The sequence below is a fragment of the Alnus glutinosa genome, chromosome 14 (assembly GCF_958979055.1).
Source record: "Alnus glutinosa chromosome 14, dhAlnGlut1.1, whole genome shotgun sequence".
Lineage (NCBI taxonomy): Eukaryota > Viridiplantae > Streptophyta > Magnoliopsida > Fagales > Betulaceae > Alnus > Alnus glutinosa.
Genome location: NC_084899.1, coordinates 25130169 through 25152897, shown reverse-complemented (window position 1 = coordinate 25152897; position 22729 = coordinate 25130169). Strand labels below are relative to the sequence as shown.

General features: G+C 35.5%; 3 protein-coding genes across 8 annotated transcripts; all 3 read right to left on the bottom strand.

Moving 5' to 3' along the window:
• Positions 1-510: 510 nt before the first annotated feature.
• Positions 511-8116, bottom strand: LOC133858149 (ubiquitin carboxyl-terminal hydrolase 2). 5 transcript variants are annotated; one of them, XM_062293606.1, is made up of 7 exons: positions 7982-8116; positions 7742-7816; positions 5119-5166; positions 3779-3825; positions 1738-1784; positions 1528-1630; positions 511-1448 (listed from the first exon to the last, which is right to left on the bottom strand). In XM_062293606.1, exons 3-7 carry the CDS (start codon positions 5147-5149, stop codon positions 672-674), a joined length of 1005 nt encoding a protein of 334 aa, XP_062149590.1. In that variant the 5' UTR covers positions 5150-5166; positions 7742-7816; positions 7982-8116; the 3' UTR covers positions 511-671. The 5 variants fall into 5 exon arrangements, with proteins under 5 accessions (XP_062149590.1, XP_062149591.1, XP_062149587.1 ...); XM_062293607.1 differs by having other exon boundaries at positions 7749-7816; XM_062293603.1 differs by having other exon boundaries at positions 7742-7794.
• A 6029-nt stretch (positions 8117-14145) lies between these two features.
• Positions 14146-15258, bottom strand: LOC133857071 (photosystem II reaction center W protein, chloroplastic). The gene is made up of 2 exons (XM_062292188.1): positions 15074-15258; positions 14146-14601 (listed from the first exon to the last, which is right to left on the bottom strand). The coding sequence occupies exons 1-2, from the start codon at positions 15168-15170 to the stop codon at positions 14291-14293; spliced, it is 408 nt and encodes a 135-aa protein (XP_062148172.1). The 5' UTR covers positions 15171-15258; the 3' UTR covers positions 14146-14290.
• An 819-nt stretch (positions 15259-16077) lies between these two features.
• Positions 16078-21937, bottom strand: LOC133857070 (probable galacturonosyltransferase 6). Of its 2 annotated transcripts, none has more exons than XM_062292187.1 (9): positions 21563-21937; positions 21373-21407; positions 21012-21056; positions 20767-20914; positions 20594-20664; positions 19364-19677; positions 18779-19136; positions 17455-17976; positions 16078-16644 (listed from the first exon to the last, which is right to left on the bottom strand). In XM_062292187.1, the coding sequence occupies exons 1-9, from the start codon at positions 21672-21674 to the stop codon at positions 16369-16371; spliced, it is 1881 nt and encodes a 626-aa protein (XP_062148171.1). In that variant the 5' UTR covers positions 21675-21937; the 3' UTR covers positions 16078-16368. The 2 variants fall into 2 exon arrangements, with proteins under 2 accessions (XP_062148171.1, XP_062148170.1); XM_062292186.1 differs by having other exon boundaries at positions 20594-20670; positions 21563-21936.
• Between the last annotated feature and the right edge of the window lie 792 nt (positions 21938-22729).

Sequence of the window (22729 nt, the reverse complement as noted above, 5' to 3'; positions counted from 1 at the left end):
AATATAAATATACCTTTTGGCTTTGTGGGTGGAGACAATTTCAGGCCGTTGGATGAGGAATGTGCACCAACAGTTTTCAACGGTGATGATAGCAACCAATATTTATGAAATCCAAATCCAAATGCATATATATATATCTCTATATTGATTGGCCATCTGGGGATTGCTGAGTGCTCATATTTGTTTCAGTTTTGAAGTTTTGAAAGTGAAATTATGAGTTTTTGGGAGGTTTGAAATAATTGAGCAGTCAATATCAAAATCCGTAAGAATAGGAGAAGAAAATCACTCCTATGGACGGACATGCACATGCACATGCACACGCACAGGACTCACTCGTATTGGGACGCAGCTTGGATAAAATCAAAAATCAGTACATTTGTTTGACCTAATTGCACAAGGAGTAACACTAAATTTGTTTCCCATTTCCTCCACTCCACGAGCACATCATCCTAAAATGTCCACAAATGCAATTTATACCAAAAGAAACAAGTAATTAAATTTGGGAGTAGGTTAACCTCAAAAATAATTTCATAAGTCTTCAGAAAAGAAAAAAGCAAGGGAAAAAGATGAGAAAACAAGTGTTGACCACAAAATCCTTCGGATGTTTTAAACTCACTCACAGAATAATTAGATCCATAACATTAGTGTTACAATTTGACAAGAAATACGCTTCACCTAGAGCTATTTGTTTTCTGCTTTGCCTTCTCAATAAGGGGCTTTAACTGCTTCTTTTCAGCAAGAATCTTGAGGAAGTTGAACAAAAATGGTATGTAATTGTGTTTCCTGCGGATATTTTCTGTTCTCCATTTCTTGAACTTTTCCTCCTCCACTAAAATCTTCTCAGTAGCAGCTTCTATTCCAGCATTCACTTCTGAAAGAGATTTGTTCAGCACTTCAACATTACCATTGCCAACCGGCCTCTCTGGCTGTAAGGCAGCCAGTTGCTGCAAGATCCGCTCCCTCCTCTTCTGGAGCTCCTTGAGTTCTGCAGTATACATCTCTTTCCTGTTCTTGATGACTGCCATGAGATTGAATCTTATCTCACTCTGGCTATACCTTTCAATGCGTTCCTGAATCACTGGTTGCACCATCGACAGCCAATCCATGTCACCTTGGCCACCAGAGTACTGACCAAGGCTGATGGGTCCTTCCTTTAATCCGTCAAGCTCATATAGTATTCCATCAACAGGTAAATAGCTAATAAAATGGTACACGTCATCATCCTTGCCTGCAGCCTTCTGCTCCTCTTGGACAAAAGGTTCAGGCCTTGCAAAACTATTATGAGCCGTGCGTATAGCTTCACTATTATTGATAGCCAAACCTTTGAGTTCAGGTGGAAAGTTCTTGGTGAATTCTTTCAATTTCGACAACTCTGGGCCAATGTCAATATCTGGACAGTTCATGAGGATAGACAAGATTGCTTGTGTTGCACAAGCATTATTGATAACCTATGAGTGATCAACAGAGATTAAGATAAGGAAAGCTTGCAAATAATTATGGACAAGACTGAATCCCAGGGAAACTGACCTGGCTTGCAAAAAACAAGTTAGGGTTTGGATCTTTGATTACAACACGGTCATCCTTTTCCCCTGGACGCCATTTGAAAAGAAAAATCAACCCATATACAGGCCTGAAACACACCAAAAAGAAAGAGCAATGACTTTAGACATAAATATTACAGCTAACATGTGTGTCTGCAAAGCAATAAAAAATAAAAGGGAAATGAGGCGGTAGAACCTAAGATTGTTAAGAGAATCAAGGTCCAACGAATACAACTCCTCCACCTGAGAAGACAGATTAAGGCATGCAAATTGAATACAACAATACGGCTAACAAGTAAAAAAATATACGGGGTGAAAATATAAGAAATAGCACATTAACAGTTAATAAAAATGGATTCTAAAATAAATAATTAGCCTCATTGAAATATGCAATTGGCATTCAAACTAAGTTAATCTAATGCTTCCAACTCCTTGATCTAATACATCGTAAATACATGAATCCCCATCAATTTGTTTATTAGTTATTTACAAAGATAAATAATAAGAAATGACAAAACAGTAATTTTACAATTATTTCTTTATCTTTATTTCTTTCACCTCTGGTCCTTACTCATCTACCCATGTGTACCACTTTATTGTGTGTGCCAATACCTAGTTGATGGATAAAGCAAAAAAATTGCATTGACAAGATGTACAAGCTGTGCATCTAGGAGAAGAAAACTCAGAGGCATATAAAGAGCTCAGAAACCTATAATGAATGTGAAAAAAAACAGTTAAACCCATGGTCCTGGATAACTGAAAGAAATGGTGCTGCAGGATAGAAAGGCTTCTAAGTGGGGCCAAGGTGAACACTGCTTTTAGGGCATGCTTAAATTAAGCATCTGGGATTTCCTTGAGAAATTAGAAAGAACAATGAAACATAAAAATCCCTTCATTTAAATTATACTGTTTGAATGAGAATATAAAGTTCAACTGACTGGTGGGTGGTGGTAATGGTATCAACTTCAACGATATGCAGTGGTGTCAGTATTATTAAAGGCTCAAGACACGCATATCTAGAGAAAAACGTCAAAAAAGAAAAACTAAAAGGATGGTTTAATATGAAAGGAAACAACGATGGTGGTGCGACAGTGATAAGGAATTGTGTTGTTATGGTAGTAAAATAGAGATGGTGGCAGTGCCAGTGGATAACCAACTTCAAAGTGCGATTTTTGAAATGCTCTTTAGTCAGAATCTGAAGTGAGAATACAGCCCTCCAACCCCTCAAAATTCTGAGGATTCTTGAAGTTCTCTCCAATTTACAAAATGAGCTAATCATTTGGAACCCCAAATTTTTTAGATCCAAATGTGGTTGCTAATGCCCTTCCAAATTTTCTCTTACCTTTCCTTTACAAAAGAACCACCAAGATGCAGACTGGATTAATGTCCATACCTTTCCTTTCTTACTCCAGACCTTGATTATCCAAGACAATGACCATCCCCCTTACTGATTACTGGAGCAGCTAAAAAATTCTGAGTGGAGCAAGCTTCCATGAAAGGGCAATGAAGCAAAAGGATATCCATACACACGTTCCTACAGAATAGATGATACCCTATACGGCAAAAAGTCCAATTCCTAATAGAAAGGGCCTCACTGAGAAGGTGCCTAAGTGGGAACAGCCCAGATTTATTTTGACCATTTGGTTTGGCCTGGTGGACGCCTCATACAAAAAGCAAGCTCTCATAATCTAGTCCCTACTCTTGTAAAATTCCCTTAACCTAAGTAAACAGCACTTTTCACCATGAAAGAACAGGTAGAACACAATAGAAACTCCACGAAAGGTTCACAGAAAATTGAATCCCTCATGAAAACGCGTAATTATCATTAAAAAACATAGGAGAAAGGCCACATTTAGCAGTACTGAACTACCTCCAGAACTCATCCATGGGGGTTAACTACTTTCGGACACTAAACTCTCCACAAAATCTTGAATCTATTGCCTGGAAAAATCTTTTAAACTCCATCAAACATCTCACCCCCAAGGCCAACTTTTTCATTTTATTAAAACAAATTTCACTAGCATACTGCTAGGTTATATAAACTTCTTCGGGCACATACAGCCTCTCCAAATTTTCGTTCTTCATGGAGCTACAATGAAATATTACTCAAAAACAGGTAGTAGGTTGCAAATCAATTTGGACACCCAGTGAGATGAGCTTGCCAGGAGACTAGCCACTTTTAATACCACTACACAGTTGAGCTATAACAAAAAATGTCATAAATCGAAAACATTTACCTGCAAGCCTTTTACTTGCATCTGCTGTATAAGTTCCGTAAAAACACCTGGAATAAATGAAAAGGATCTTCAAAACAAGGTTCCCATTCCAAAAAAGAAGGGGGGCGCGGGGGGGGGGGGGGGTGGTGTTACAAATATCACCCTTGACCTTTAAGTTGAGAGTCAATTGGTCCCTATGTTTTTAATAAATCAAATCCTAGTGAGGTTAACATGCCACATCAGCAATAACTCCTTTTCATGTTAAACTATAGAAGTACTGGCCATAAAAGGAAAAAGAAACAAGAAAATAAAAGATGGCTTGAGCATTGAAGGAAATCCTAGAGATCCTTCAAATCTAGAGCCCAGAGTAGACATGGTTTGAGCATTAACAGAAAAGGAAATCATCAAATTATTCTAAAGGGAATATGTGGCATGACAATATGCGATGAAGAGAATAAAACAACAATGAACTGAAATTATTTACAATAGATATCCCATCCAAAATAATGCATGTCTTTAAGGTTTGGGAATATGTGACATGACATTTTGCAGTCTATAAATGATGAAAATAAAACAATAATGGATTTGAAGTTATTTATGAAAGATATCCCATCCAAAATGAATGTGTTGAGGCTTCTTAACCATGCACAAATTCAATTTGACAGCAACTATATAACACAAAATGTTTGGATCTCCATCCAAGCAACAAGCAAAACCCTGATGTCCATCAAACACAGAGACCAAAGTAGACATGGCTTCAGTATTAAAGGAAACAGAAATCATCAAATAATTCTAAAGGGAAAATGCAGCATGACATTATCCAGCCTATAAATGAAGAAATAAAACAAGAATAGATTGGAGTTATTTATCATAGACTTTTCAACCAGCAAGACTAAGCTTATTCTGCAACCTAGTTTATTTCAATTGAACAGTTTTAAAAGCAAAATTTCATGTACTCTCTTAAAATGAAGGAAAGAGAATGCCAGATTTACTTAACCATGCACAAACTCAATTTGCGGCAAGTATATGACATAAATATTTGGACATCCATCCATGCAACAAGAAAAGCCCTGACAATTATAAAGTCCAAAGTGACGCGGCTTGAGTATTAAAGGAAAAAAGAAATCATCAAATTATTCTGAAGGGAATATGTAGCATGACATTATGCAGTCTATAAATGGAAAAAATAAAGCAAGAATGGGTTGGAGCTATTTATCATAGACATTTAGATTGGCACAATTAAGCTTATTTTGATTACATATACTATCTAATTTCATTTGAAAAAGAATCTTATAAAAAACAAATTTCATACAAAATCTCTAAAAATGAAGGAAAAAGGAATGCACTATTCAAAAGCATACCAGGATCAGACTCAATTGTACACCAAGACATGACTGGAACTATATAAGCTGCAACAACAAAATGGAGAACATAAACCATTAAAATAATCTTAAGTAAATCAATTTATTTATGATAAATAATAAACTTATTCAATAAAAACTAAGAATTTTCTTTCTCCTCCCCCTACGCGGGTGTCTCTCTTGTATACTCTCTGTATATTTGGGTTGCGCCCATTTGTGTTTTCTAATAAAATCAATTTACTTACAATTAAAAAAAAAAAGAAAAAAAGAAAAAAGAAAATCGAAGAAGTAATGTAACATTGGTGCACAAAAGGTATACAGGAGATTCACATAAGAAAATAAAAAGTTAAAATAGCACATGTAAGACTTAAAATTACATAGATCCACCTCCTAGAAAGATAGCAAAGCAAAACCCCAATTATCCTCATCCAGATATATCAGAAATAAAGAGTGAAAGGTAATGTGATTATCATGTCAATTTTAGCGAACTTAGAAGGCTAAGATCTGATGCAATTGTGATCAAGAGCTAGGATTGTAGGGTTAGCGCAGATAGCCTTTTAAGGGGCCCTCTATGCAGCCTTCTGCCATCTAATAACATGGGTTTCAAACTTGAGTCTTTTTGGGGTCTCTTGAACCCTAAAATTCATAATTTTGATTTCCAACTACAATTCTATCTATGCTATCTTGGTTTCACTAGCAAACCTTCCTCTTCTACCTATCTTTGCATCAAAAAACAAGTAAGGTGATGTCTTTTTGCTACATTAAGAGATCTAAGTGTTAAATCATCACTTATCTTAAAAGCTTAAGCTGATATGAAAAGATGAATTTAATCATTTAATATATTCTAACACTCCCCTTACGTGTGAGCTCAAATTCCTCTTTAATAGGTAATGCCCAATACGTGAAATATTTAATTGGATTGGAGAGGTGAATGATGAGGGCAGGGTTCGAACTTAGGACCTTTACTCTGTTACCATGTTAAATCATCATTTAAAGCTTAAGTTGATAGGAATGGATGAATTTAATCATTTAATTTATATTATAACACTAAGCTCTCGGTTCCTCTTCTTTTCATATCATATATAAAAGATTTTTCTATGTAGAACTAAAAAAAGTATCATGTATCTTCCACCATTTCATGCAACTTCAAGGATAAAAAATCAATGGAAATTAATCATGCATTTTCAATTAGCCTTGCGAACAAAAACGCTTTAACACCTATCACACATTTAAGAGAGAGAGAGAGAGAGAAAAATTGTGGAACATTCCTCAGAGGAAAAGAAGTGAAGCTTAAAAATATATTTACTGAGCAAAGGTTGTCTATGCTCAAAGTTATAATTTTAACACTACCCATTAACGTTAATTTTGCAGCATGGGAAAACCCTAACTACAAAAGAGAAAATATGAGCGCTTTTGGGAGTAATAAAAAAAATTGGCGATAGAGTTACAGGAGCTGGGAAATCAGAGAGGTAAAAGGAAAATCAAATTTGAGAAATTGTCGGAGAAGGTGAAGAGTACTATAATGTTACCCGTGGGTAGCACAATCGGGAAGAGTTGCTTCCAATGCAGAGAATAAGCGGGAATGGAGGTTGCGAGCGATTGAACTTCTCACGCCCCCATTTTAGGGAAAGTATGGGGAGCGCAGTGTTAGGCATAGATGATCAAGATATAAAATATCAATCACACAAAACCCAGGGCAATCAAAGTGCAGCAGGAAATTTAAACTTCATATTTATATTTGATATAAATATAGTTGTCTACAAAGGCCAGTGACCCAAAATACATTGTATGTCCTACTACACAAAATTCCAAGGGCACAATATAAAGGGAAACAATTCTGCTCAAGGGAGGTCGTCGCCAACCCAATCCTTGGTCCCTACTATACAGTGACTGTCCAAAAGCTGTACAAATTATCCCCGGCCACACTACTCTAACCCAGACAACAATAGGTCCAGGCGTCCTCGTCAGCCAGCCAAATTAATGTGTCGGTCACTAGAGCGACCACAATAAAGCCTAAATATTCACATACAAACAACTTTAAAAACATGCTAAATTTTGAAACAAAATCAAAATCCTACCATTTCGGTGGCTCCTCAACTTGACGGAAATTCTGTGGAACATGACAGTTTCTACAGTGCTTAGCAGAGATCATTATCCATGACTTTAATAAGCCTTATGAGTCTATGACGGTGGTCTCTACTACACTCACTGAACTAGCCTATATTCATCCCCATTCATATCCATTCACAAATTTTATCCCAAAGCTACACGGTTACCACACACACACCCTTAATCTTGCAGCAAAATTTCGTTGAGTGCAAGGAGGGTTTTCAGTTTTTAAGCAAAATCCAAAATTTACAAAGCATCTAGCCCCATTCTTCAATTAGCTACAAGAACCCCTAATCTACAACACCAAAAGATTAAAATAACCGCAATGGGTTCGGTGAAGGGGAAAAACCGAAACATGCAAGAAATCCCCAATTTTCTACTCGAATTTCCGAAATAAACCTAATATCCTAAAAACGTCAAACGGGAAAATCATCAGGAAGCTTAAACCTTAAATTATTCACCAATTTCGGAATTACAGAAAGATAAAAAGAAGAATCACAACTTTGGAGAGAACCTCATACACACTAACGAGATGGAGAGAGAAGGACGAGCTTCCTGGATTTGGGTCTGCAACGACAGAGAAAGGAAGCTGAATGAGAAAAAGAGGGAGGGAGAGAGAGAGCGTCTAATGAGAGACAAAAAAAAAAGAGTGTGAGAGATAACGTGACAGAGAGGGCCAGAGGGGGGAGAGACGAGAGAGAGAGAGAGAGAGAGAGAGAGACGAGAGGAAAGGAAAGGGGGAGAAAGTGTTTACCTGAAATTTCGTTCCTGCAGTGAGGCGAGGGTTGTGCGTGATTTGCAGAGAGGTTTATGTGGTTTTTGTAGAAGAGAAGAGGAGAGAGAGTCGAGAGACTACCTCTCGTGTCAACAGAGGGGTTGAACGTTTGATTTGAGAACAAATGTTAGACACTTCTTTTATATATATATATTTATTTCTTTCTCTCTCTTTTTTTTTAAAAAAAATACTACACATCGTAACACTTTTTTTCATAATTTGATTTCAACACGATGTGTCACAATTCTATGAAATTATGACGCACTTTTTAAAATAATAGATCTCATGAAATTGTGACATATCATATTAAAATCAAATTTTAAAAAAAAAAGTATTTAGATGTCTAACATTCTCTAACGCAAATAAGCAATGTATTATATATAATAATAGAACAGCATAAACATTGGGAAAAGAAATATATAGGGTTCTTAAAATCTTGACAATGGGCATCTCTTATTTTTATTTTTTTTTTTATTTTTTTAAAGATATTGACAATGGGCATCTTAGTAGAGTTAAAATTGTGACAAGTGATAATGTTATTTTGTCACTTCATGTTGCACTAAGAATTAAAAAGAACTCTCGTTTTTCCTCTGTTTTTTCCTCCGTTAGCAAAGGTCTTTTTTGAGTGTGATAAGGGAGGCCCCTCCTCCCCAGTAGGATGTGGTAGGTTTTTGTTTTGTGAATAAGTCTCTTTTTCTCTTTGGGTGTCGTCGGCATCCGAAGCGGTTTAGGGGAAAAGGGATCGGTGGTTTCAGCGCTTTTGTTTCCACCGGTTTTTTCGCAACAAGGGCGACGTGCGGCACTAATTCCGGACCGCACTTGCTTGATTGTGGGCAAATTTTTTGGGTGCTGATTAGGGGCGATTTTCTTGGAACGTCTTAGGAATCATTGGGAGCGATTTTCTTGGAGTCCCAGAACGTGCATCAAACCGTTTTTGTAGTTGTGAGAAGTGGGAAAAATGGTTCGGCTTTTGCATTTGTAGTTGTTTTTATTTTTTGTTTGTCCTGTTGTTATTTCCCCTTAGCCTTTTGAGCTGATGGTGGAGTTGTTTATCCCCTCGGCGTTGATCCGGTGGGGTTGGTTGTTGGTGTGTTATTTTGGTAGTTTGCTCTGTGCTGATCAACTTAGTCATTGCTTTCGGGCCAGAATGTGTGACTGACTCCTTATTAAAGCAAATGTTTATGTCACCGTAGATGCATCATTCTGTTTGATTAGGCTTTTATTTGTAGCAGTGCTGTCTGTATTGATCTGAGTATTTTGGCTCAGGTGGGGTATTCCCCTGTTTTGGGGTGTCTTGTGTACACCTATATGATGGTTTGGTCTGTATCCTTATTTTGATCAATGAAAGATTTATCTTTCCTTAAAAAAAAAAAAAAAAAAATTAAAAAGAAGAAAAAGAAAACTATAGATGACATATTAGCTTGAAAATTGAAACTAGTGAATCGTGAAAACAAATAGATTAAATAGAGTAATTTATTTGCCATAGATGTATAGGATAAGCTTTGAATATGGGTAAAAATTGTTTCTGACCAAAGTCATTGAAAAGTGATAAATACTTTAGCTCTTTTTAGTTTTTTTTAATGTCATTTTGAATGATATAGATTTAATAAATAAAAAAATCTCAAAATGTGATCTACGAAAAAAAAAAAATCTCAAAATGTGATCTACGAAATGTAATCCACATCATCTAAAAGGACACCAAAAAAATATTAGAAGGAGCTCTAACATTTCTCTTGAAAATAGGGCGGGAATGAAGATTAATAGTTAAGTTAAAAGCTTAAAGAACCTTTTAAAGGCTAAATATTTGAATGACAATAATAAAAACAACAACACTAAAAAGAAATTGTTATATAGTGCACTTAAAAACAATAATATTATATTCTCAATAACCAAAATTTAATATTTTAAATAGTTTTAGGGTGGTTAAAATTGTTAGAGCTAACAATAGTTGTTCAAAATTTGTACTAACAAGGGTTAATAAAAATTAGTTTGAAAGAATCATATTTTAATATTTAAAATGGTTTTAGGCTAACTAAATATTTGACAAGTAGCATTTTTATGAACATTTCTTCATGCTTCCAATCACTATTTCTATTCTTAAAGAAATCAACTGAGTAGGGGCGAGCCATAAGAGGATATGATAGAACTTCTCCAGCCACATAACTAGCCCATAATTAATTAATTAATTCATCAATATTATCATTAATATAATATTATAATTTTACTATTATCACTACTTTTTTTTTGATAGTGCATTTTTAAAAAAATTGAGATTTGAAAATGTATGCATTTTCAATTCGTAGGCAAAGAGATGCGTTTTGAAAAACACATTATTTTAAAGACCAAACTACGATTTTACAAAACGTTTACTTGCATTTTTAAAAATCGCTATTTTTAGATTTTACGTTTTGAAATCGCAAATCTAAACGGACCCTTAAATTGTGTTTGGCACTGCGATTTCACAAACCAAATGTGGGATTTTTAATCAAATTGCAAAAAAAATTATTGTTTGGAAGTCATTTTTTTAAAAATAAATTGTGATTTTATCTAATGTTTAATTGCATTTTTAAATCGCAACTTTTAAATCAAACATTTTGAAATCACAAGCTCAAACATTCCCTTAATTCTACTGTTCTTATGATTTGATTATCCTAAATTAAGGGATTTAGTTTGTTTTTGAAATTATTCAAATCTCTATAAAGCTCTATAAATAGCATTGTACTCGAATCAAATATTAAGGAAATAAGTAACCTATTAAGCTTTAACGTATGGATATAGGTCATAGGCCGAACCGCCTTAATCTCTGTGTCTTTCTCTCTTTCATTTATCTCCTTAAATTATTATTAGTTTCTATATATAGCTACATCCATCCCCAAGTTCTAAGAACTCAGGGCGATCAAATAATTAAGCCAATGTAAACTGATTGTATGGTGGGCTTCTCGGGAGAACACATTATACTAGTAACACAGGAGAATCAATATTATTGGACCAGCTCTGCACTTCATTTGAACTTTTGCATATAGCCCATCTATTAGTTTTCAGATTTCCATACTCTGCTGCTTCTCCCTGTTGGTTGCATTTTGATTTAGTATGTATACAAGTATGAATCTGATTGGTGGATCTCTCAGTTGCCAAAGATGAAACGTTTTTGGACTTGGTAAATACTCTTTTAGGTTGAAGCAATTTTCATAAATATGATGGGCGTTTTAAAATAGGATGATTTGGTAGATTTTTACTTCTGTATCAAGAACAGGGTTTCTGACAGACTAAAGCTCTTTTGGAAGTTTCAGCTTTTATGCAATGTTCTTTTGGATGCGCATCAGAGAATCAAACTCTGCTAGATGAATTTATACATACAATCATCATAGAATCAACCACAGGAAATCTTTGAGATGCTGAAATCTTTAAGGTTTACATGCATAATAAAACACAGCATTCATGATAGTGTCAAAAACAAGCACAGATGAATACATGGAAACCAACAGAGGTCCTTCCCATAGGCTGATTCCATTGCACATCCTAAACTCAAACAAACACTCAACTAGTCTAAGACACATATTGCTCAACAAAGCCATAACCAGAGCTGTTTGTCGCCTTCCTTCTATGAGATTTCTGGCTTTCGATAATGATTCAAACCCAGAACAACCTCCCTCCAATACAGATAAAACTCTTGCCAGGTCCCCCACAACCATAACATGTGCAAATGCCACGCAAAAGGGTACTCCTAGACATCCTAGGACACCCCAAAGTCCCAACATTTTGGAGCATACACCACATGCAAATAGAATCTTTGGTGCTATTGCCAAACTGGCGACCAGAACTACAAATAGGCTGGATAGAATAATGAACTCACAAAAACTTGTATGGAGAAGCTTGATCCAAGCAGACCCACTTCTCATAAATAGCCTTCTTCCATCAAGGTTTATTCCCTTGTAACTGTCTGAGACTGCTTGAACAGTGGCAGCTCTTCCAAGGAAAGAGAAGGTGATGGATGAAGGAAAACATATGATGAAGTGAACAATGCTTTTGGAGAGTAGTTTGGGCAGGGGGTATCCAAGTAAATAATCTGGGAATTTAATTATAGAGGCTGCAGGTATTTGGGGAAAACGATGAACGAGGAAGTGGGAGATGAAGAGAGAGAGAGGGAGAGGTGAAAAAAGGAAGATGGATATTGAATGGAAATGGGTTGAATGAAGAAGAACAAGTCTGATAGATTCCCTGAAAATATGTGCTGCGTTCATTAGATCGGTTGACTGAAGGAGGGCTTGTGCAGTTCTTGGCATGCCGTGTGGAAGAGTGTCTAATGGAAATGATTTAGAGCATAAGACTCTTTAGGCTTTAGCCGGGGATCTCTTAGATATAAGAGGAGGTGTCATGGTTAATTAATTAAGATTAACATAATAACAAGAGCTTCGGTTGCTTGTGTCTTAATATTTCATGATTGCATAGATTCGTTCAAGGGTTTTTATACTATAGTCCAGAAGTCCATGGAGTGGTTTTTGGGGCTTTGGATTATATTTTAAAGCAATCAATCAATGGGGTGATAGACTATTCTGTAATAAGTTTGATACAATAAACTTTATGTGAGAGATAGTTCGAGCCCTATCTGCTCGACAACTCGAGCTATCTAAATACCTATCCGAATAGGACGGGCTCAGGTACCCTCTCACTTAACATATCATGAATAGTCTCATTGCACTCGATCTCCTTCTCCCATGTAGAATACCCAAAACTAGAGAATTATATTACATTACCCATGTTAATTATCGTTGATCATATAATTGACCGTGACAGGAACTGTAGCACAGATTATGATACTCTTGTTTGCAATTTGATCATTCTATAGTTCTAAGATATTAATGTCAATGATAAACAGTTTGCTAGATTTTGGAACCTCATAGGCTCTATGATGGGTCCCTACTTAGCTATGATTTATTTCTTTTGAAAATATGGGGAAAATGGGCAAGAAAGAAATGATTGTGGTTTGGCTGATTTGAGTGTAGTTAAGCTTTTCTTTTACTATATTCGAGGGTAGTTTGAGCTAAATGCAAGGTTTCATGATTTCCTTGAATGATACATCATGATTTTGCCTTCTCTAATGAGCTCCTCTATGGGGAGAGCTACTGTGTGGATGAAATCATGTGTCTGTGTGTGTGAAATAAACATCTCTCTCTCTCTCTCTCTCTCTCTCTCTCCATGTTTTTGGTTCTTTTATTTCTTTATTAGGTATGCAATTACTCCTTTGTGCTTCTTTTGATTCTTGACAACGTTTGGTATCTAATTTTAAAACCACAAAAAAAAAAAAAAAAACCCTTTAAAGTACATTAATAAATAAGAAAATGTAAAATGATTGTATGGTCGGCTTCATGGGAGAACAAATAATGTCATTGTTGTTTACCAATTACCAACCCATAAATTACATGTTAATCTCCTTACGCAAAATTATTGAGGTACTACACATGGGTGGCGGAGTTAGCATTTAGAATTTGGGAGACCAAAATTGAGAAAAAAAAAAAAAAAAAATTAGGCGGTAAAATTATAATAATATTTTCAAAAAAAATTTATAGAAAACATGGTGACTTGGGAAGGCCAACCATGTAGCTCCGCCACTGGTACTACAACTTTCACTACAAATCATTTTACCAACTGGTGTTTGTCATGATTGATAAAATTAATAAAAGTGTATAGTTGATAAGTCAGTAATTAATTAATTAAATTAACAATTTAGAATTTTTTTTTCTTACTCATTTCATTAATTATGGACCTCTACATCGATTTGCAAAAAACTTTCTAGTAAAACTTGTAATGTCTCCATCAATACTTCTCCATTAGACATTCATTTATATCTTTCACCCAGCTCAATTTGAATCATATGCTTTGTATGGTCCGAAAAGACGAGTAGATTTCAATTTCTCTCGTGGTTAATTTATTGAGTAATATTACGCACCACACATTTATCTCGCTTTTATCCTAATTACTGATGTGGCACTGCCAATCAATTATTTATTTATTTGTTTTTTTTTTAAAACAAAGATTGATGATTAGCACTACTACGTCAACCTAGCGAGATAAAAGTGGGATAACTTATAGCAATTCTCTAACTCATTTTCATGTCATTAAGGTAAAGCATTAAGGATGGAGTATTATGGAAGTTAAATAAGAGGAAATGAATAATTAAAGAAACAAGTAGGTGTACACATTGGAAACATAGAAGGTAGGTTTACTACAACAGAGGAAGTGCCAAACTCTTGGCTTTTTCTACAACATTCCCTTCCACATGAATTTGGCTTAGAGGGACAATCCTGACTCCTCATCCTCTTCAAGAGAAGATGTGTAAATAAAATAGAGTGCCCAGATCAATCCAAACACACCAAACAGGATCCAACCAAGAAGGTTGTTGCTCAGACCAAAGGGAAGGCCTGTCCCCTCCGTGCTCAGTCTGTCATCCACCAGAGCCATGGCCGGGCTTGACATGGTTGTCGCGCAGGCCGCCGCAATCAGTGATGCACCCATGCCCATCTTTTTCCCACTTTCCTGCACACAAGGCTTCCCCTCCATGGAACATCTCACTTTTCCCACCTTTGCCATTGCTGGCAACCCTGGAACCATATTTTGCAAGTTAAAAAGGAAAATAAATCCTTTCCTATTCCACTAGGACCTTTTGAAATTGAGACACGTGTTCTAATCTTGACGGACGGAACTAGAACTAGTAGACCCATGCCATAACTCATGTTATAAGACTGTCATACAATTGAAATAACGTGGTACAAAGATTGACTTTTACTGTTCTGTCATTCCAATTCTATAACGGTTTACTAAATAACATTACTCATAAATTATAACAAACAAGTTGAGTTGAATCATGCTTCAGTCCTCATGCATTGATTAAGCATGTGTAACACGAAGCTGACTCTTTCTTGCATATAGTTGAACTTGAACATTTGTTAAGAGTAAAATGATCAAACTGCAGTTAATTTTATTGATTGAATAAGTAATATTCGTATAATCAGGCAAGAAAAGGAGAGTATTTTGGAGCTTTTTACTCCCAATTGAAAGCGAGAGAACTCTTACCAAGAACAGGCGAGGATGAAACCCCAACCAATGGCCTGTGTAAGAGACCTGCGCGGGTGACTGACGAGGTTGAAGGAAAAGCATTAATGGCTGCCATCTCTCTTCAGTATTGGGCAGAAAGTGGAGTGGAAAATGAAATAATTTTTGTGCGAGGGCTGAGTTTATTTCATATGCAATTTGGTAAGAATTTACAAATTATACTATTGCACCACAGAAACTTGGATAGATACCTAGCCCCTTGTTAGATATCCCCTATCCTCATAAACCCAACCAATTTTCTCCACGTGTCACATAATCCATTCACAACCACATATTGCCCTCAAAAGACAAATTAAAGCTTGTTTGAGAAAGATAAATTAAGGCCCCTTTTTCTTTTTTTCTTTTTTCTTTTTTTTTTTTCTGGGGAAAGTTAGAAGGGGGGTCTTTTCCCACAAATTAAGGAATTAAGTAGCCCAAAATTAAGCCTTAACTGCTTGAGAAAGACAAATTAAGGCATGTTTTGTGTTTTAGAGCATTTTTACATTAGGCTAATCAAAGGTTATTTTAGCTCTAGCTCTGTAATAAATTTAGGTGAAAAATCACGGGTAGATATTTTAGCAAAAATAAAATAAAATCTGATCTGATCTGATAAATTTGGCGAGCACTGTGCACCCATGCACATTTGTTTATTCTATCATTCACTCTCCCCTCATTTTTTTTTTCCGTTGCACTTTTTTCCTCTCCTCTCCTCTCTCTTTCTTTCTCTCCTCTCAAGCATATGACTACCCCTGTACAGTATAAACCTTTTTGAACGGAATACTCAGTTCATAGGCTATCATCTACTTATCGGGAGCTACACCTAATGAAGAAACACACCACATTCACACAAACATAAGACAATAGTTGGACAAAACAATTAGGCTCTTTTTGAAGGGATATACATAGAGCATTAACAGGCTTTGATAGACGGATATATATAAGTAGTGAAAAAAAGGGTACCAAAGTAAATCTGTGTATTTGGAGTGTTTGAAATCAAATAGAGAATCTCAATTATGTTATGTATGTACATGCAAGAAGTAACCACCATTACTACATCCCCCAGGGACTCTTATTTTACTTCAAATATTGCTACTAATGGACTCAAAACTCCTAGAAGATTGCTGCCGGAAAATTTTGGCCAAAAAAATGAGTTGACCTTTACATGAAGAATTGCTAATAAAACAAAAGAATCGTGTGAAGACCACGTGCAGATCCTAGAACAAGAAGCAATTAGTGGAACTTATCAGTGTATAACACTATCGTATGCAGTAATTTGCCTACTCATGGATATTGCACTGTTGCAGATATGGGTGGTCATACTGGACATACTGGCTCCAGTAATCCTTATACTTCCCAATCGCAATGTCCAACCATGGCTTCATAACCCCGTCATAGTGTATCACAGCTGCCCGCTCGATGTCACCTCGTTTGACAGCCAAGTCATAACCCAGCCCTAGGACATGCCATCGCCGGTCCAAAGCCATTGTCTGGTTATAGAAGGTAATCCAACCTAGGGGCAGACTACCAGCCTTCCACAATGGCCTCTTATTACCCTGCAAATTACCACCCATCAAAACATTTGTTAGAATAAGCTTCACATATACATTAATGGAGGTATGCTATATACTGTTAACCCTCTTATTATTATGGTGGATAGAAAAGTTTCATACTTCAATTTACAAGACTTCCAATGTAAAAATCAAGTTACATGGACATATGCCAATCCTCGTTAACCTAAGTCCTAAAAGAAACTTCCAGTGTACTTGGCCTAAAAAGAAAGTTGATCTTTTTTTTGTTCATACCTTAACTTCCCCAATAACTTGTACAAGTAAACAAGAAAGTTAAGAGTTGTGGCAGTATCTTCCTCAAATAATAATCTATTTTTATTTGCTACGAAAGGAAGGAAGAGGTAAAAGAAAAGGATGTTTAAAGATATCATTCGAATAGGAAACCTAGGTGACAACTTTAATCATGCAAATGAAAGGCCGTATCAAAAGTAATAGGCCGTAAGGGGGTCAACTGTATATAAGTATTTTATATAGTGGTCATCTGGTGAGCTTTCCATAGCACAAAACATTGAAATAGAAAACAAAACACAATCCACCCAACCGGCGGTTGGAGTGGGGGTGAGGGAGAACTAATATTAAGAATTCAAACACATAGAGGCCAGAGGAAAAATCTCAATAAGAGAGAAGATAGCAGTAGCTGATCAGGAACTTCCATAAATAAATAAGTAGGGAACAAAAATAAACATCTTTCAAGAAGACAGCATTGGTAGATATGTTCCTAATGGAAAACAAAGAGAACTTAAATCCACAACATATAAGCACACATGCAAATGCGAGGACAAACAAAACATTTACCAATTGCAAGTATTTATGGTAGACATCAGTTAAATTTTGTCGTCTCCACTCTTGCAGATCAAAGAAATTCATCCCAAATGCCCAAGTGCATGCATTGACATCAAACCTCTTTGCAACAAGTGGGTCTGAAAAGTTGATGAGCAAATCCATCCGACGGGATAGAGCTTCATTTTCATGACAAGTCTCAACAGCTCCATTTACTTTCCCCTTCATATTAATCCTCCATAGTCCAGTTAGGTCCCTTTGCACCACCACATCATGGTCAAAAAGCACAATCTTATCTAGTGCAGGGAAGACATCTAGCAGATAGAAACGGAGCTGGTTCAGTTCCGAAATATATCTTGGGTCAACGGCACTTTGCTTCTTCAATGTCGTATTATACTTGGTGGACAACCATTCAAAATTGTCTATGCTCTGGATCTGGATGGTGGCTTTGCCAGGAGGATTCAACAAGAACCACATTGAGATTGCTGGAAGATTGAGAGAATCAGTGACCACATGAAAAACAATTCTCTCTGAGTCCTGCAAATTGTTTGGCAAAAATGAATATCAGGGTTTCTTGCAGCTATTAGTAACTGATTCATGGCAGGGCAGCCACTTTGAATAGCTTGATGTGCAGGTGTTCATGACAACTTATCACAGCAATGGAGGCATGCACATGTAACAGAATCCTATAGAGTCTGATATAAAAATCTATTCAATAATCCCTGTTCAGAACATTCCCCCCCCCCCCCCCCCCCCCCAAAAAAAAGGAGATTATGTGCACATAAAAAGGAAGGGATTACTATGGTAATGTTTGGGCTGGGATGAGGTTGGGAGTGCACATATTGTTGTTCCACTCAACAAGGTTCACCTAACTTACCCTCTTCACCTTTTATTCTTTACTTCATCACTTTTTTTAAAAAATAAAATTAAAAAAAAAAAAATTCTTTTTTGCTTTCACCTCTCTTCTTTTTATTCTGTTCCTCCTTTTCTTTTTCCCTTTTGCTGCTTTAAATCATGTACTTTGGTATAAGCCAGTTGGCATGCAAAACTAAAACTGAGAATCAAGGCAGGCTGTCGCATAAAGAGGTTGAATATGCATTGTATAATTACAAAAGGTACATTTGAGTAAAACCCATTCTAGGTCCAACATTGGATTGATGCAAATGTTTCTAACTGGGAGAGGTGAGGGTTGGGAGAATTTTAAGTGTCTTTCAAAAAAAAAAAACTTGATAAATAACCTCAAAACTTTTCAAATTGTCCTTTCAGCAATACAGAAAATTATCGCTTGGTAAATCAAAACCAAAAAGATCTTAGTACCAGAAAACCTGAGGCAGTTTACCATAGCAGTGGAGATAGTGGAGTTCACAACAACTGCACAAGCCAGAACATTGTCAGAGAAGACAGCATAATGATATAGCTCTGTATCTTGCAACTTTTGCTGGTTAGGGAGCAGCCTCTCCTCAGGCTGCAGGGCAAAGTAGTCAGCAGTCAGCCGCATAGAAAGGCAGTGAAGGCCTTTTGGGGTCGTCCTTGCAGCAAGGCGAACAAGATGTGCTGCTTGATTCCTCTGTGACTGAACTAGTTCTTCGGTATTATGAGTCATTGAACGGAGTTTCGTGGCCATATCAGAACAGTCGGGGAACACATGGCTAGCTTTCAACAACGTGGCCTCCATGCCTCTCATTTTCTGCAAAGAACTGCAAATTTCACCGCTTTTTAGATCGAAAATAGACTTATTTAAACCCTTCATTCCTAAATCAGAACTCCTCATGGTTTTCCTTTTCATAAAGTCTACTGATAGACAAGCAATCATTACATTCTTATTTGCTGATCGATATTTCAAATTCCCCTTCCATATTCATTTTCAGTATCAAACATGTTTGATAAATACAAGCAAGGGAATAAAATCAGTGGATTTTTATACCTCCTTGACAGATTTGAATCCTTGGTGGCTTGACCAACTGCTCGTTCCACCTCTCTAATCCTCTGTTTCAACTCTTTCACGAAGTGGGAGTTGCTGCCTGGTGGTGTGAAACTCAAGTATGCTTTGGCTCTAATCACCTGATCTTTCATCTCCGTTACTATCTCATTTGTCACTTTCCGTGAGTGAGAGCGTAGATTCTGATCAAGCCAAACTCTTGTTCCATCTTTCATCTCTGTAATCTTCTCATCGGTTATTCTCCAATGCTGAGAGTGTGCATTATGATCATGTTCAACTGTTGTTTGGTTAGAATGTTCCTGCAACCATACCTATATTAGAAACAGAGGTAAAGGGTACTGCTAGTGTTTTGTTCAACTCAACAATAATGAACAGATACCCATGCTTGAATATTACCAAAGCTACATAAATCTAAATTATAAGCATAAGCATATTAGGTTCAAGGATGACCTGGTTCTCTTAACACATCTCCATCCTTAAAAATTTGAATTTCCAGCCAAGAGGAGAATCAACCCACGTGACGTTCACATTACACTCGGAATTTATAAACCATATTCCTTAATTTTGGAAATCTAAATCTTGTTAGATATTCTTCTATCTGATATTTTGCATTCTTCTTATTCTAGGAAAAACTAATAAATTCGAGGGTAAAAAAAATATCCATAAGGGTTTTGTAACTAACTTCAGTCAGCAAAACCTAAATTGTCTTTTTTCTTTTCTTTTTTTCTGAAAGTAACCAATCCATGAAACTAATGCTTTATCTAGAATCTCAGACATTATAAACTTGGTATCATATAGAGCAGAACAAAAATTTGACCTTTTTTTTCTGAGCAAAGTTTGACCTTAGTTAAAAGATAAAACTTCTTTTTAGTACCAGGATGATGGACCCAAGTAACAATGAATATCCACGCCAATCATATTGTTAAGTTTGTATACACAGATATTCTACACCTTATTATATAGTGCACAAAGTTGATAAGTAATACCTCTATCTCAATCATCATTCTCTAGGATGAAATTTCTACAATATAATCTTCGGAAATAACAGCAAGGGTTATTCCTTAGTAAAAAGCTAATCATGAGGGACCTTCTGAATAGAAGAATATAGGTGTCAATGCAACTTCCTTTACTATGATCACAATTACAAACCTCCTCTAAAATAAGCACAAATACTTGTACAAATACATAAGCATAAACACTTGTACAAATACATACCACTTCCCCATCCGTGGAAGATATTTCTCTCTGCTGTAATTGCTGAGATTCTGTTCTTTCATGATTAGTTTCTGAAACTTGATATACATGCAAATTAGAATCAGATGCACTGTCAACACAGAGAAAAAGCAAAAACTTAAAGAAACAGGATACATAGGCCTAGTGATACCAACCATTTCTCTCCAAAATCTTAGCTGTGTCTCCAGCATTTTCGGATTCATGAATATCCCGATTCTTATTAGAACTATAACTAGCTACAGAACCCAAATACCTATCTTCATAAACAACTTGTTTTGGCTCTTTCAAATCTTCACCTGATTCCTAAATCAAAAGCGGAGACCCAGATCCACATACATAATTAATAATAGACAAAATTTAAAAAATAGATCGTTAAGGAATAACTGCAACTTTAAACTACCTGCTCGATGGCGTTAAGTTTCAAAGCAGCATCTGCCCTATATTTCTGCACCAAACAAAACAAAATCTCTCTTCAATCTCCATAATAAATCACAACATCCACACTCCACTCAATTGTTAAGAAAGTCTAGTAGCAGAAAATAAATAAATATATACATAATTAAATAAAACAAAATTATAAACCTCATATATTTCATAATGTTCATCCATTTAGACTCAGACGAAAGTAAAGCCAAACCAAACAAATAAAAATCAGAAATCCTGCTTTCATTTTCATTCCTTTTCCTCGTTTCCTCAGCAGCCAAACAGAGCATAACGAACATTAAAGTTCTAAATAAGATTATGAGAAGCGATATACGTACAATATTTGATAAGTCCTGAACAAATTCTTTCCGTCCTGCAAACAAAAATTAAAAAAAATAAAAAAATAAAAAAATCACAAGTATCCAGTCAATCAATCACGTACATACATACATATACATCCATAGACACGTACAAAAACTCGTGTATTTGAATATAATGTGTGTGTGTGAGAATAACAATAGAGCATACCGATTTGAGAGAGATGTTTGAGCCTGTTGGAGAAGAAAACGATGGGAGCGAATACAGTGACAGAGAGCAGAGCGAGGATGAGAATCCTCAAGCACCGACGAATCGGCTTCATCAATGAGGCCCGTTGACGATCAAACTCTCTCCCACTCTACTTGTCCAAACACGCATTTCACGGACTTAGATCACACTCGGATTCGACGCTTCCACCACAAGCAACTGAACCCAAAAAAAAAAAAAAAAAAAGCATAAAAGGAAAAAAGCAAAAGCTAGGGTTTCAGATATTTCTTTTTTGTAGTTTGAGTTTTAGAGAGAGAAATGGATGGAGAGGCGGCTTCTGCCATGTTCGGCTCTGTGTGAGCCGTGAGGCGGTGACGTTTCTTTATTTTTGTTTTTATTTTTTATTTTTATTTTTATAATAATAAAAATATTTTGTTTGGAATTTACTGGTTATTTGGAGGGGATGTATCTACGACTCTACGTTACAATATCCTACACCAAGGATTCTGGCTGATAGAGGAGTCAAGATTTTTATATATTTTTATTAAAGAAAAAAAAAGTTAAACAAAAATTAATTAAAAAAATTTTACTAAAAAAAATTAATTATTATTTAAAAATATAAATATAATATATAATTTATTCTGTCACGTCTAGCCTAGCCTGTTACTTTATTAATTATCTACCGCGAGTCTTCATAATTAGTTAACAGGATTTTTTATTTTTTATTTTTAGATATGTCAATTGAATTTAGTCTCTATCACTATGATAGTAATAAAAAAAATTCTTAAGCAAAGGTATTTTTTATATATGTTAAATCTGATTTAGAATTTAAATAGAGCATAATGGAATTATTGTTCTTCTTGATAATTTCAGGTACTACGATTATATATTTCATACAATTAAAATATATAAAAAAATCTATATATATACATATATAACAATTAATTTAATTAAGCAATCTAAATTTAAAAGATTAGTGAAATTTAAAGTTTGATTGTGTACTTTTAAATTTTTTAAGAAACAGGAAATTTATTTATTTTTTTTAAGAAATAGGAAATTTATTTATTTATTTTTTAAAAAATCAATTGATTTAAATTGTTAAAGGTTTGAATAAAAAATAATTCACAAACTAAAAGAAAAACTTTAGAATTTCGAAAAAGTCTCTATCGC

Bases quoted from the DNA above. Each gene is read 5' to 3' on its own strand.
- LOC133858149 (XM_062293606.1), bottom strand. From the start codon at position 5,149: ATGTCTTGGTGTACAATTGAGTCTGATCCTG. The intron at 1,785-3,778 runs GTAAATGTTTTC...CTGTCTTCTCAG, and splicing joins TGCAAGTAAAAGGCTTGCAG to GTGGAGGAGTTGTATTCGTT. The intron at 1,631-1,737 runs GTTCTACCGCCT...GGTGTGTTTCAG, and splicing joins GATTCTCTTAACAATCTTAG to GCCTGTATATGGGTTGATTT.
- LOC133857071 (XM_062292188.1), bottom strand. From the start codon at position 15,170: ATGGCAGCCATTAATGCTTTTCCTTCAACCTCGTCAGTCACCCGCGCA. The intron at 14,602-15,073 runs GTAAGAGTTCTC...ATATGGTTCCAG, and splicing joins TTCATCCTCGCCTGTTCTTG to GGTTGCCAGCAATGGCAAAG.
- LOC133857070 (XM_062292186.1), bottom strand. From the start codon at position 21,674: ATGAAGCCGATTCGTCGGTGCTTGAGGATTCTCATCCTCGCTCTGCTC. The intron at 21,057-21,372 runs GTACGTATATCG...TGTTTGGTGCAG, and splicing joins TTCAGGACTTATCAAATATT to AAATATAGGGCAGATGCTGC. The intron at 16,645-17,454 runs GTAAATGTTTTG...GGTAATTTGCAG, and splicing joins ACCATAAATACTTGCAATTG to GGTAATAAGAGGCCATTGTG.